General features: G+C 39.1%; 1 protein-coding gene across 1 annotated transcript; it reads left to right on the top strand.

Annotated features, from left to right (window-relative positions):
- The first annotated feature begins 7267 nt into the window (after window positions 1–7267).
- On the top strand, window positions 7268–8339 carry TSHB (thyroid stimulating hormone subunit beta). The gene is made up of 2 exons (XM_049766024.1): window positions 7268–7429; window positions 8085–8339. Exons 1-2 carry the CDS (start codon window positions 7268–7270, stop codon window positions 8337–8339), a joined length of 417 nt encoding a protein of 138 aa, XP_049621981.1.
- Window positions 8340–14849: the final 6510 nt, after the last annotated feature.

Raw genomic sequence — 14849 nt, 5'->3', positions numbered from 1 at the left:
TTTTGGGCCACACCCGTTTAACGCTCAGGGGTTACTCCTGGCTATGTGCTCAGAAATCGCCCCTGGCTTGGGGGGACCATATGGGACGCCGGGGGATCGAACCGTGGTCCTTCCTTGGCTAGCGCTTGCAAGGCAGACACCTTACCTCCAGCGCCACCTACCCGGCCCAGAATTATTTATTTCTATACTCCCCCTTGAACATGAAGAACTGTGAGAAAATATTCATTAAATAAATGTTGGGGCCACGGAGATAGTACAAATAGGTTGCTTGCTTTTGCACATGGCCAACCCAGATCCGATCCCCAGCATCCCTAGAATTGTCCCCCAAGTTCCATCAGAAATGATCCCTGACTGAACTAGGCGTAGGCTCTGAGTACTGCCAGGTGTGACCCCCAAAGCCAAAATAAATAAATAAATAAATAAATAAATAAATAAATAAATAAATAAAAGTTGAATGACTGAAACTATGTCGTGATTGATTGAATACTTATTATTTGACAACCACATGGAGGTATTGGCAAAAAAGGACTGAAATTATCTTGAAGGAAGTGAATTATAAAGAGAGATCAAGGAACTGTTGGTTTTGGCTGTATGTTGAGTGACAGTTGTTTCACATAAGCATTTTATTTAACTTTCCTTTTCCTTTTCTTTTTTGGGCCATACCCAGTGACGCTCAGGGGTTATTCCTGGCTCTGCATTGAGAAATCACTCCTGGCTTGGGGGACCATATGGGATGCCACGAACCGTGGTCCGTCCTAGGTTAGCAGGTGCAAGGCAAACACCCTACCGCTTGTGCCATCGCTCCGCCCTCTTAACTTTTTTTTTTAAGTCCAAAGAAAAATCTTAAATGTTCTGAAAAACATTTAAAAAAATTTTTTTTAGTTTTAATTACTAATGTATATGACATTGCTGTGAATTTCCACAAAGGTATTGCCTTAGTTTTGTAGGTAAGCTATAATTATATATGTCTCTAAATAAGTATTTGAGTCAAATTTGGGCACTAAAATCCTAAATAAATTTTCATTACCAACAATTTCTTACATGAGGATAATAGTTTTTTTTTTTTATGTTTTCTCCTTTTATGTCCTTCATTGTTTTGTTTTTGTTTTTGTTTTTTTTGTTTTTTCGGGCCACACCCGGTAACGCTCAGGGGTTACTCCTGGCTATGCACTCAGAAGTCGCTCCTGGCTTGGGGGACCATATGGGACGCCGGGGGATCGAACCGTGGTCCGTCCAAGGCTAGCGCAGGCAAGGCAGGCACCTTACCTCTAGCGCCACTGCCTGGCCCCTGTCCTTCATTAATGTTCACAAATATGAACTGAAACCCAGCTACAATCATATTTGTAACCAAGGTGTTTAAATAAAGATATTAATATAAAGATATTAACAAAATGCATTTGAATGGGTAATTTTATTTATTTATTTATTTATTTAGGTTTTTGGGCTCCATCCAATAGCACTCAGGAATTACTCCTGGCTCTGTGCGTAGAAATCACTCCTTGGGCCCGGAGAGATAGCACAGTGGCATATGCCTTGCAAGCAGCTGATCCAGGACCAAAGGTGGTTAGTTCGAATCCTGGTGTCCCATATGGTCCCCCATGCCTGCCAGGAGCTATTTCTGAGCAGACAGCCAGGAGTAACCCCTGAGCACCGCCGGGTGTGACCCAAAAACCAAAAAAAAAAAAAAAAAAAAAAAAGAAATCACTCCTGGCCGATTCAGGGGACCATATGGGATGCTGGGAATTGGACCTGGGTCCATACCTGCGTGCAAGGCAAACACCCTACTGCTATGCTCTCGCTCTGGCCCCTGAATGGATAATTTTATTTTGAAATATGAGGAGGAAAATTTCATGCTGCAATTATGTCAGAGTTTCCAGAGGAAGATGTTTTGAAATCGTTTGTCTAAACATATTTTATTTGGGGTTCAGGATGAATTTTCAATAGATGCTTTTCAGATAAGAAGGCAGGGATTCAAATGCAATTATATAAACAAGATCAAAGAGGTATTATCTTGAAGGGTATAAAATGCACCTCCAGCATTTGGTTTCGGTCAGGACCGCACCAACACACCAATGCAAAGTAAGGTAGGTCTCTATACCAACAAGGCTTTGTCAGATGAAATATTCTTCGTTATTTTCCTTTTCATCACTTTAGCACATAATCAAAATCAGAAAATATTGTGTGATAATTTATTTTGGTGTGTGAGATTAAAACTGTTGATCAAAATGTGTTCAATGGTAGATGAAGGTGAATGAAATATATGTGATTAAGAAGAAAAATTTATATTGATTTATAAGAACATCCTGCCAGTTCCTTAAAAATATAATTAATGTTCACAGTTTTCCCTTGCTATTTACATTTTGATTTGAAACTTAAAAATTATTTGATGATCTATATATTAAGTCTTAGCCATTAATGGCCATTAAAATTTTGTGATATACTTGTGTAAAGCATAGGGTACATTCAGTTCTAAGTACCTGCAAGGGGTGATTTCATATTACTTTTAGTTATTCAATAGCTAAACCTTTTGAATGCTTTTCTATACATACATCTGTTATTAATATATTTTTCTCTGTAGAAAAATATATTGTTGGGCCCGGGAGATAGCACAGCGGCGTTTGCCTTGCAAGCAGCTGATCCAGGAACAAAGGTGGTTGGTTCGAATTCCGGTGTCCCATATGGTCCCCCGTGCCTGCCAGGAGCTATTTCTGAGCAGACAGCCAGGAGTGACCCCTGAGCACCGCCGGGTGTGGCCCAAAAACCAAATAAATAAATAAATAAATAAATAAATGAGGCAATTAAGAGATAAGAATCCAAGTGACATTAAAGAGGCAATTGTGATTTATAAGGAGATAGTAAACAACTGATTTGCTGAGCATTATATAGTTCCATAGTCATTCTTCTCTGACTTTTCTGGAGTTTCACCTGGGTTATTGAAATATTTTTGTGATCCTAGTTAGGAGCATCTGAAACAATGAAGGAACAGGTATTAAACTGCTAAATTACAGGCTGTGCACTGATATCTGGACACAGAATTCTGGCTCGCTGACTGTTAGATCAGAGGTTTGATAGTAACTTATCACAAAAAAAATTCCAGATGACGGGGGCTGGAGAGATAGCATGGAGGTAAGGCGTTTGCCTTTCATGCAGGAGGTCATCGGTTCGAATCCCAGCGTCCCATATGGTCCCCTGTGCCTGCCAGGAGCAATTTCTGAGCTTGAAGGTGGTCATCGGTCATCGGTTCGAATCCCAGCGTCCCATATGGTCCCCTGTGCCTGCCAGGAGCAATTTCTGAGCTTGAAGCCAGGAGTAACCCCTGAGCACTGCCGGGTGTGACCCAAAAGCTACCAAAAAAAAAATTCCAGATGATTTATGCTAAAAATAACTTCCTGATTTTTTACTGGTCCTAAGCCTTTCTTTTATAGATAAGAAAATCAAGGACCAGAAAGATTCCATGGGTAAAATTTTACTTTTGATTCAATAAAGGAGAAAAAGATATCATTCTCATTATTTTCAGAGCCATAAATTTATACAGTTATTATTGGTAATTCAGCACTTTAAATTTTTTCTTAAAGAATTTTTTTTTGCTTTTCCATTTATAAGAGAAATTTAAAAACATGTATATTGCTTAGAATCAATATGACAATAGGTAAAACTTCTAAAACTGTACTTAACTCTATATTGATCTCTTCTGCTTTTTGGATAATAAAGTAAAGCCCAAATAGACTAAATAGTTTAAACTAATTTCTCATAGATCCAATGGAATATTTTGATTCTGTTCCTTAACTTCAAGACCAATATTCTCACCTCTAGGGCACTTCACATTGAATTTATAAGAATCATAGAATTCAAAGCTAAAATATGGGCAGTTAATTATTTTCTTTGCCAAAAGCTCAGCAGCTGGCTGGCCAATAGACAAGAACCAGATGGCCGTGATATTTGAGTATTTTATATCATTCACTTGCTGCCAGGGATCTCTGAGATAGCGAGGATCCATTTCATAAAGGGAGCCCTTCCTTGGTTAAGAATTTGAGAAAGGGGGCCCGGAGAGATAGCACAGCGGTGTTTGCCTTGCAAGCAGCCGATTCAGGACCAAAAGTGGTTGGTTCGAATCCCGGTGTCCCATATGGTCCCCCGTGCCTGCCAGGAGCTATTTCTGAGCAGACAGCCAGGAGTAACCCCTGAGCACCGCTGGGTGTGGCCCAAAAAAAAAAAAAAAAAAAAAAAAAAAAAAAAAAAGAATTTGAGAAAGGGGCCAAAGAGGTGCACAAGTGGTATGGCGTTTGCCTTGCACACAGCTGACCTAGGATGGATCTCGGTTCGATCCCCCTGGAGTCCCATATGGTCTCCCAAGCCAGGAGCAATTTCTGAGCGAATAGCCAGGAGTAACCCCTGAGCATCATTGGGTGTGGTCCCAAAACAAAACAAAACAAAACAAAATAATTTGAGAGAACTAGATTTTATCATTAAGGTAGTCATTTTCTTGCTCTAATGAAATATCTAAACAGCATGTACATAAAAGCCTCCAAGGAGTGCTTGAATAAATAAAAACATTTTATTTAATAAAATATACTGTTGTGTAAAAGCTCCATCGTTATTTATTTAACACAACAATATACCAGGAAACCCTTTATTATTTTTTGTTTGTTTATTTTTGCCTATTTTCAGTCCTCAGGACTTAACTCCTGGCTCTGAGCTCAGAGACCATTCCTGATGTGGTTTGTGTGGTCCTATATGGTACTGGGAATTGAACCCAGGTCAGCTGTGGGCAAGGCAAGCACCCTACCCATTGAACTATTGCTTCAGCTCAGAACACCCTATATTTTTTATTGTTTTTGTTTTGGGGTCACATCTGTCTAAGCTCAGGGCTTACTCCTAATTCTGTACTCAGGAATTACTCCTGGGGGTGCTCAGAGATCATATGGGACTGAACTCATATAATCAGAACCATACAAATCAAGTGCCTTCCCTACTGTACTAGCTTTTTGGCCCCCCAAAAGCCCCTTTAAATTGGGGTAGTTCAGTCCCTTCAATACACAAAAGCAATCGTTGGTAATTGTGGAACCCAGACCCATAATTTGATCTCTTTTAGAGTGCTTAGGACAAGATATGTTTTTGTTATTTGTGTTTACACTTGGCATTATTTGTGCTTTCCACTAGGCTGTAAACCCTTAAGATCAAAGACCATAATTTATCCATTTTACATCTCTCAGCGGCTGGTTCAAATGGTTAATATATGTATGTCTAACTTACCTGCAAATCTCATTCAAGGAATAGAAAATTGGTTGAAAAGACCACTCATCTTTGAAACTTGACATTTCAAATAAACCCTTGGAAGTCTGTTGAATAGGATTTTCCTATTTTCTTATAAGTTGATCGAAGATAAAAGTGTTTACTGAAACTGAGTCTAGAAAATTTCTGTTCATGAGCAGTATTAACCTGTGATACTTAAAGCTGCTATTAAAATATAATTGAAAGGTTTGCTAAAATCTTGATATAGTTTGAATAAATTATGAATATGATTTATTAAAATGAATTCTTTATTAGAATAAGCAAAGCAGTGTGTGTTCAAAGATAACCATATTGTTCCACTAAGATGTGTATTATTTTTCTGACAGCGACACTTGAGAAAGGAAAAAAAAAACACAACTATACTAAATTGACCATTTAATAATTGTAAGATGAAAAAGGAATCTCTCAATCTTTGAAGCAATCAGCTTACACTTAAAAGTCTGAAACTCGATCACCCCCTCTCAGTAACAACTAAAAATAATATGTCATAACATCCTCCTGCTTTTTGTGATGTCCAGTTTGTACTGACACAAACTCTCTGTGCCAAACAGAATCTGAAACTCTCATATTCTTTTTTTTTTTTTGCACCTAACATTTCTTTCTTTTTTTTTATATATTTTATTTAAACACCTTGATTACATACATGATTGTGTTTGGGTTTCAGTCATGTAAAGAACACCACTCATCACCAGTGCAACATTCCCATCACCAATGTCCCAAATCTCCCTCCTCCCCACCCGACCCCCGCCTGTACTCCAAACAGGCTTTCCATTTCCCTCATACATTCTCATTATTAGGACAGTTCAAAATGTAGTTATTTCTCTAACTAAACTCATCACTCTTTGTGGTGAGCTTCCTGAAAACTCTCATATTCTCTCTCTGTTTGAGACTCATAATCTTCTATATGGGGCATAGTGGACCCCCTGCATGGTCTTCTAAGCAGCCAAAACTTATTTCACTTTACAAACTAACCCACATGAACCTGAGTCTCATTATTGTATTGCACTAATATGTGAATTTACATTTTTGCCTCTGTAATCTTTTTTAGATTATGAGGTCTATATACCTTCTGAATAAAATATTGAAATCAATTTTTTCCCAACTAGATTATTTCAAACTCAAAGGAATATCCTAAGGACTTGGGGTTTTGAGAATTCCCAAGTTTCTGGGTTATCCCCTTAACACGAGGGAATAATTTTAGCTGATGTTCCTCTACACATTTGCTACCTATATCTTACTTTCCTTGAACAATTGGTGATCTTTTAAGACTATATTGAAAAGGACAGGGTTTGGGAGAGATAACACAGAAGTAGGGCGTTTGCCTTCCATTTGGCTGACCTAGGAGAGATCTGGTTCGATTCCTGGCATCCTATATGGTTCCCCCAACCGGCCAGGGGTGATTTTTGAGTGCAGAGCCAGAGTAACCTCTGAGCACCGCTGGGTGTGGCCCAACAACCAACCAACCAACCAACCAACCAACCAACCAACCAACCAACCAACCAACCAACCAATCAATAAATAAAGTTAAAAAAAACTATATTGAAAAGGACAATTCTGGAACATCCTTTATGAAGCTTAACTTTAGCTTACTTTTTTTTATAATTATAGAGGTATGTATATGGTATGCTTCTATTTAATAAATAGTTTTGAAATTAATTAGCATATTTTTTAGTTGTAGTTCAAGTTTGCTGTTTCACTGCTTAGTGGAGCTATGTGCCATCTGCAAGCAGAACTTGCCTTTCTGAGCTACTCCACTCTGGGATATGTGGCTTGTAGCGGCAGTTCAGGGTATAAAAAAAAAAGTGTATTGAGGGTTCTACATCAAAGCACCTAATACAGGGCTTAGAAAAATGTAGGATTTTGATAAAAGTAGACATGATTTACACATCGGTATATTTCCATTCTTTCTAATGTTGCTTTTGAATCTCCTAAGGGATCCATGTACTCAATTCTTTAATTTTGTCTTGGATTTAGCATGATGTCTATCTTCCTGATATCTGTATTTCTTGGCCTTGCATGTGGGCAAGCAATGTCTTTCTGTTTTCCAACTGAGTACACGATGCACGTTGAAAGAAAAGAGTGTGCTTATTGCCTCGCTATCAACACCACCATCTGTGCTGGATATTGCTTGACACGGGTATGTACATCATTTCACTGGTTTTTGTTGTATATGAGAATGAACCAAGACTAGGTCCGTTCCTGTTCAGAAAGGAAAAGGGATATATCAGAGCCTCCCATCTTAACTATCATGGTTATTGATTTCTTACAACGGAAGTATTCAGTTTATGATAGTGCGTGGGTGTATTCAGCACATTCAGTACAGGTAATTTACTCCCCAAATTTATTTAACCTTATCTTCTTCCACTACCAAAGATAAAAGAGAGGAGAAAATGACTTTTTATCTTTATGGGATTCAGTGTGTACTGAGTTGCTATTCAGAAATAGAACTAATGGGCCAGAGAGATAGCACAGTGGTATGGCATTTGTCTTGCCTGTGGCCGATTTGGGAGGGACCTGGTTCAATTCCCGTCACCCATATGGTCCCCCATTTTGCCAGGGGCAATTTCTGAGTGCAGAGCCAGAAGTGAACCCTAAGCACCTCGGGGTGTGGCCCAACAACCAATCGATCAATCAATAAAGTTTATAAAAAATTAAAAAAAAAGGAAATAGAACTAAAGATTTCTCCCTCACTTCTATGAGTGACAAATGTAAATAAATTTTATTTATTCTATATGTCTCCTAAACTTCTGTCATATCATGTTGTCTTCTCTGTGTGTTTTTTTTCTCTTCAGGATATCAATGGCAAAATGTTTCTTCCCAAATATGCCCTGTCTCAAGATGTTTGTATATACAGAGACTTCATGTACAAGACTGTAGAAATACCAGGATGTCCACCTCATGTTTCTCCATATTTCTCCTATCCTGTTGCTCTAAGCTGCAAGTGTGGCAAGTGTGATACTGACTATAGTGACTGTATACATGAGACCATCAAGACAAATTATTGTTCCAAACCTCAAAAACCCCATATAGTGGAATTCTCAGCCTAACTGTGAGAATAATGCAGTTTGGCTAAATATTTTACCTAGACTAAAACTAATAAAATAACAAATATATTTCACAAAAAAGGTATACATTTTTCATTCATGCAATACATGCATTTACGATCCCAGGCATTTTAGAAAAGAAGTTTTTCAAGCTTATATGAAAGATGATTTCCCAGGAGAAGCTAGTTTTCTATGAAAAGCTCAAATGAAATGGGGAGGAATCATGAAATAGTAACAAAAGTCCCTCTTGAACAGGCCTGAGCAGGTTCTCTCAGCATCCCCCTGACATCCCATATGGCCCCCCAAGCCAGGGGCGATTTCTGAGCGCAGAGCCAGGAGTAACACTTGAGCATCACCAGGTGTGGCCCAAAAACAAAACAAAACAAAAAACAAACAAAAAACCAACAAAAAACATGGAAAATGATGATAAGAATGGCGCAGAGTTGGATGGAAGGAAAGGATAATGTTAGCAGAAGCTCAAGGAACAAATTACATCCGGGAATTGATGGTACTTGTATGCTAAGGCTAAATGAAGGGCCTAAGGAGAGGTGGAGAGAAAGGAATGTGTGGGACCAGCAATATAATACTTGAATCTACTCACACAAATGTACAGGGTTAAATTCCACTGAAAGATAGTACGCAGTATATGCATGTTGATCTTTAATTTAATTACTTTGCTGGGTTAAATGACTCCGGCAACTTATACTCCAAAAACCTAGAAAAGAGGCCACGATCATTTTTTTTTTTTTTTTTTTTTTTTTTTTTTTTTTTTTTTGTGGTTTTTGGGTCACACCCGGCAGTGCTCAGGGGTTATTCCTGGCTCCATGCTCAGAAATTGCTCCTGGCAGGCACGGGGGACCATATGGGACGCCGGGATTCGAACCGATGACCTCCTGCATGAAAGACAAACACCTTACCTCCATGCTATCTCTCCGGCCCCGAGGCCACGATCATTTTACACACGACAATCTAAATCCCTTATAAGTCCTTCAAGTAATAGGAGATGCTTTCCAGCATTTAGATCAAAAGCAACTTGGCTGTTTTGGCTTTTGGTGTTATGCAAAACTAGTACAATTACGAAAGACAAGAGGGAAGAGGTCAAGTTTTTTTTGTTTGTTTTTTGTTTTTTGGGGCCACACTGACAGTGCTCAGGGGTTACTCCTGGCTCTGCACTCAGTAATGGCTCCTGGCAGGCTAGGGGACCATATGAGATGATGAGCTCAAACCCTGATCTATCCCAGATTGGCCACGTGCAAAGCAAATGTCCTACCTCTGTGCTATCACTCCAGTCCAGGGTTCAAGCATTTAAGGGTAGGATAATGCTGTAGTAATAATGGAATATTGTTTCGGGTACATGTATTTGGTAAATTTTGAACCAATTTTTATTTTCCTTCATCAAGTACTATATCACAAAAGTTTGACTTCCGTAAGTATGTAAAATAAAAGAGATCTATTACCCAGTAGTTTTTTGATCTCAAAAACTCACTTTTGAGGCCAGAGCAATAGCACAGTGGGAAGATATTTGCCTTGCATGTGGCTGACCTGAATTTGATTCCCAGCATCCCATATAGTCCCCTGAGCCTGCCAGAGTGATTTGTGAGTGCAGAGCTCAGAGTAACCCCTGAGTGCTGCTGCTTTGACCCAACAACAAAAACAACAGAATAAAATAAAAAAAATATTAAAAAAGAATTTATTTTTCTTTGATGTCTTATTTTATTTAAAAAACATTCTTTAATTATGTCATTAGATACAGTTATAAAGTTGTTCATAACTGAGCTGTAATCATACATATGTCCAATACCATTCACCAGTGTACATTTCTGTCATTAATATCCCCAGTTACCATCCTGCCCTCTCCCTTTACTGTCTCCTTAGCAGACATTTTCTTCTCTCTCTCTCTCTCTCTCTCTCTCTCTCTCTCTCTCTCTCTCTTCTCTTCTTTTAGACACTGTAGTGTGTAATATTGTTACTGAAGGAATATTATGAGTACCACTTTATGTCCTTCCAGGACCCAGTTCTTGTCCAAAGTGATCATTTCCAAGTCGTAGTGGTCTCTTCTCTGCCCTAACTGCACTTCCCCATTATTTGTGGCAAACTTTTTACCATGGATTGGCCGTCCTGGCTCTTGCCTTTGGATATTAATACCATTTTTAATGCTCCATAAATAAGTATGATCATTCTATGCCTATGACTCATTTTGCTCAGCCTAATATTCTCTACATCCATCCATGCATAAGCAAATTTCATGACTATTTTCCTAACATTTGTGTAATATTTCGCTGTGTAGATGTGTCATGGTTTCTTTATCCACTCATCTCATGGCTCTTGGATTATTTCCAGATCCTGGCTATTGTGAATAGTGCAACAATCAAATGCAGAAGGCTTTTCTGAATTGTGTTTTTGGCCTCCTAGGGGGACAGTCCTAAGAATGCTATTTCTAGGTTATATGGAAGTTCAGTTTTCTACTTTAATTTTTTTAATATACATGTTGGATATCCATTTGGGATATCCATATTCAAATATGTACATGATATGTATATACATGCCTATGATTTGCGTATCAAATATTCCAACACCCATCTTCAAAATATCCATTTCAATATCCATATCCATTTATCCTGTTTGGTCCTTCTCTTCTCTTCCACATTGCCAACACCCAGATAAAAATCAGTTGCTGACAGGATAATTGCCTAAATTTCACTTTATTCTAGAGCTACTAATTGTTTTCAGTCAATCAGCTTGTAAATGTCATTTTGATGATATGGAGATGTGGGGCCAGTCAAAAGTTGTACGTTAGTGCCAAGCCTATATTTTATCAAAGGGAAGTGCATAGTTGACTTTTATAAATGAATTAGGAACCTATATGGTTTCCACACAATGTTTTCAAATGAGATCTATATTGACAGGGTCTTCAAATGTTCATCAGGTAGTCTGGGGCCCTTATTCACTTAGAAACATAACTACTTAGAACTGCTGAATTAGAATATACCCTCTAAAAGCTGTATACAAAATATAGATCATAAGTAAAGCAAAAAAGTTAATATTCAGACATTGCTGGCAATAACAACACATTTTTCATAAAATCTTTTTTTTTTTTTTTTGGTTTTTGGGCCACACCCGGCGTTGCTCAGGGGTTTCTCCTGGCTGTCTGCTCAGAAATAGCTCCTGGCAGGCACGGGGGACCATAGGGGACACCGGGATTCAAATCAACCACCTTTGGTCCTGGATTGGCTGCTTGCAAGGCAAACGCCGCTGTGCTATCTCTCCGGGCCCTTTATAAAATATTTAAGCACTATGATTACAAACATAGTTGTAGTTGGGTTTCAACCATAAACAGAACATCCCCCTTCACCAGTGCAACATTCCTACCACCAATGCTCCCCCTCCCTCCTTTCCAAGCCTTGCCTGTATTTGAGACAGGCATTTTCCTTTCATGACTGCATCTCTCCTGATAGCTGCGTATTTTCCATTGTGTATATGTACCACAGTTTCTTTAGCCATTCATCTGTTGAAGGGTGTCTTGGAACAAAACAACATTTTTACAATCTAAAAAATATTTTCTGAAGACTTGACCTGAGAGTCTTACAGACTCGTGATGAAGTGTCCAGCTCAGAACAAACTAGTGAACAGGGCTTCCTCAATATGAAGGGAGGAGACAAGTGTATGGTGGGCTCCTACCAGCCCATACTACAGAATTCTTAAGTGGGAACATCAGTGTTATCACATGGATGACAATCCATTTGGAATAAATGCACATGGAACATACATTTAACTGATTCTACATGTGAAGATGGCCAAGAAGAGTTTATAGGAGAGAATTTAGGAATGGATATGACCGATATTCATTTCAATTGTATCCAGATATGGGTATATGTCAGTGTTTAGTTTAAAAGTGAGAAAATAAAAGGAGAGTTTATTTCTTCTTCTTCTTCTTCTTCTTCTTCTTCTTCTTCTTCTTCTTCTTCTTCTTCTTCTTCTTCTTCTTCTTCTTCTTCTTATTCTTATTATTATTATTATTATTATTATTATTATTATTCTTATTCTTATTATTATTATTTTGTTTTTGTTTTTTGGGCCACACCCGGTGACACTCAGGGGTTACTCCTGGCTATGTGCTCAGAAATCGCTTCTGGCTTGGGGGACCATATGGATGCTGGGGGAATCAAACCGTGGTCCATCCTAGGTCAATGTGTGCAAGGAAAACACACTACTGCTGTGCCACTCCGGCCCCATAATCATACGTTTCTTTAGGATTATCTACATGACATTGAGAATAAAGGCATCTTCAAGGAGGAAACTGCACTCTCCAAAACAAGTGAAAGCAGAGATAAACACATGGGAATATATTAAGCTGAGAAGCTTCTGCACCTCGAAGGAAATAGTGCCCAGGATTCAAGAGCCACCCACTAAATGGGAGAAACTATTCACCCAATACCCATCAGATAAGGGGCTAATCTCCAAAATATACAGAGTGCACGTACAGAATAAACACACATGTACACACACAAAACAAAGGGAGAGTTTGGGTTAAACTGGGGCCGGAGTGGTGGCACAAGCAGTAGGGTATTTATCTTGCATGCACTGACCTAGGACGGACCACAGTTGCATCCCCCAGCGTTCCATATGGTCCCCCAAGCCAGGAGTGATTTCTGAGCACAGAGCTAGGAGTAACCTCTGAATGTCACTGGGTGTAGCCCCAAAACCAACCAACCAAACCCTCCCCCCCCAAAAAACACCCCAATATCTGTTTGCTATGGAGGGCCAGTTTGAGACACACACGTTGGTGCTCAGGACTTACTCCTGGCTTGTTGCTCCAGGGTGACTTTTGGTGGTGTTGGAAGAGCACATAGAACAAGGAATTAAATCCAGGGCTTCCCAGGGACAAAGCAAGGGCTCTACCACTGAGCCTCAGCCCCTGGGTTAACATGAAGCACATACAACATAGGCAATGACAGTTCTAGGGTATGTTTGCTGTTAAATTTAGCCCCTTCCCCAACATTATAAAAGACTCACTCACTTTTCCTTTCCTTATCAGATTGTTTGGGTTGATTGGAATGAACATATTTTGGGTAGGTTATAAAGGTGTGTATAAAGAGACAACAGATTTTGCTTAAATATTTTTTTTTTGCATTTGTCTGTTTTGTTTTACTGGTTATATTTTGGGGGAAATCCTGCCCTGTATTTGGGATTGTTACTCCCAGTGGTTCTCAGATTGAATAGGAGTTGGCCACATGCAGGTACCTTAACCCTTGTTCTATCTCTGATCACCAAGATGTAATAGTGTGTGTGTGTGTGTGTGTGTGTTTAAGATAAACAAGACAAGCAATTCTAGTACATAGAAAATTTAATTTGAAATAACTTAAAATAGTTCATCATCAAGAAGTTTTCATTTTATGTCTTGGCACCAGATAGTAAATATTTAGGCCTGATCTCAGGCAAACAGACACAATCAAAATTTTACATATGCATAAGTCCACACACCCATAGTAACATACAACCATGTAGACGTATATTCAAGTTATGTATGCATATATAGTTAAGAAATATATCTCCATGATTATGTAGTCAAGATATATATAGGAACTCTCTATATAAATCTACTCTCACAAGTGGAATTCTCTAGTTTCACTCATGACATATCTTTGAGATAAATTGCCTTCCAAAGGGGCACATTAATATATATGGAATTATAATCTATTCTTCCTATATTATCTACTGTAGGTTATGAATGTAAGGCTGAAACTCACTTTTGCTTACCCAGAGATGATCCTGAACTGGAAGGATTCCTGAACTTGTTTATTTTCTTGGGGGTAGACAGATGCTCTAAAGCTATCAAGAGACTGGTCTCTGCTTCAAAGATTTTATTTCAGGAAATATTTTCTTTATGATGGGGAACCTCCTAAGCAACCTTCGGGGAACAATGGGCCCCTTCTGTGATACTCGCTCATTAGATGGTTGAGTGCTGATTTGCTGCTTCTGCCCAGGAGTACTGGAGGTCCTAAAACCCAAACTAACAGTGATCAGGGACTTCAGGGTTAAACTTGTCAGTGTTCAGGGGGTTATGAAGAACTAGGGGTAGAATATGGGGCTTTGTCTTTGAGCTCTCTCCTTAAGCCTAGGAAATGTTTTTCTTAAAGTAATTTTTCTTCAGTTAGAGACATGAATCACGCACCAATTAAAATTTTGTTGCTGTTTTTTTTGGGCCACACCTGGTGATGCTCAGGGATTACTCCTGGCTCTGCACTCAGAAATCGCTCCTGGCTTGGAGGGCCATATGGGACACCAGGAATTGAACCAGGTCCATCCTGGATTGGCTGCATGCAAGGCAAATGCCCTACTGCTGTGCTCCAGCCCCACCAATTAAAATTTTTTTTGTTTTGTTTTTTGGGCCACACCCGGCGGTGCTCAGGGGTTACTCCTGGCTTTCTGCTCAGAAATAGCTCCTGGCAGGCACGGGGGACCATATAGGACACCGGGATTCGAACCAACCACCTTTGGTCCTGGATCAACTGC

Source organism: Suncus etruscus, chromosome 19, assembly GCF_024139225.1.
Source record: "Suncus etruscus isolate mSunEtr1 chromosome 19, mSunEtr1.pri.cur, whole genome shotgun sequence".
In the NCBI taxonomy this organism is placed as follows: Eukaryota; Metazoa; Chordata; class Mammalia; order Eulipotyphla; family Soricidae; genus Suncus; species Suncus etruscus.
This window is presented reverse-complemented; position numbering and strand designations above follow the sequence as displayed.

Bases quoted from the DNA above. Each gene is read 5' to 3' on its own strand.
- TSHB (XM_049766024.1), top strand. From the start codon at position 7,268: ATGATGTCTATCTTCCTGATATCTGTATTTCTTGGCCTTGCATGTGGG. The intron at 7,430-8,084 runs GTATGTACATCA...TTTTCTCTTCAG, and splicing joins CTGGATATTGCTTGACACGG to GATATCAATGGCAAAATGTT.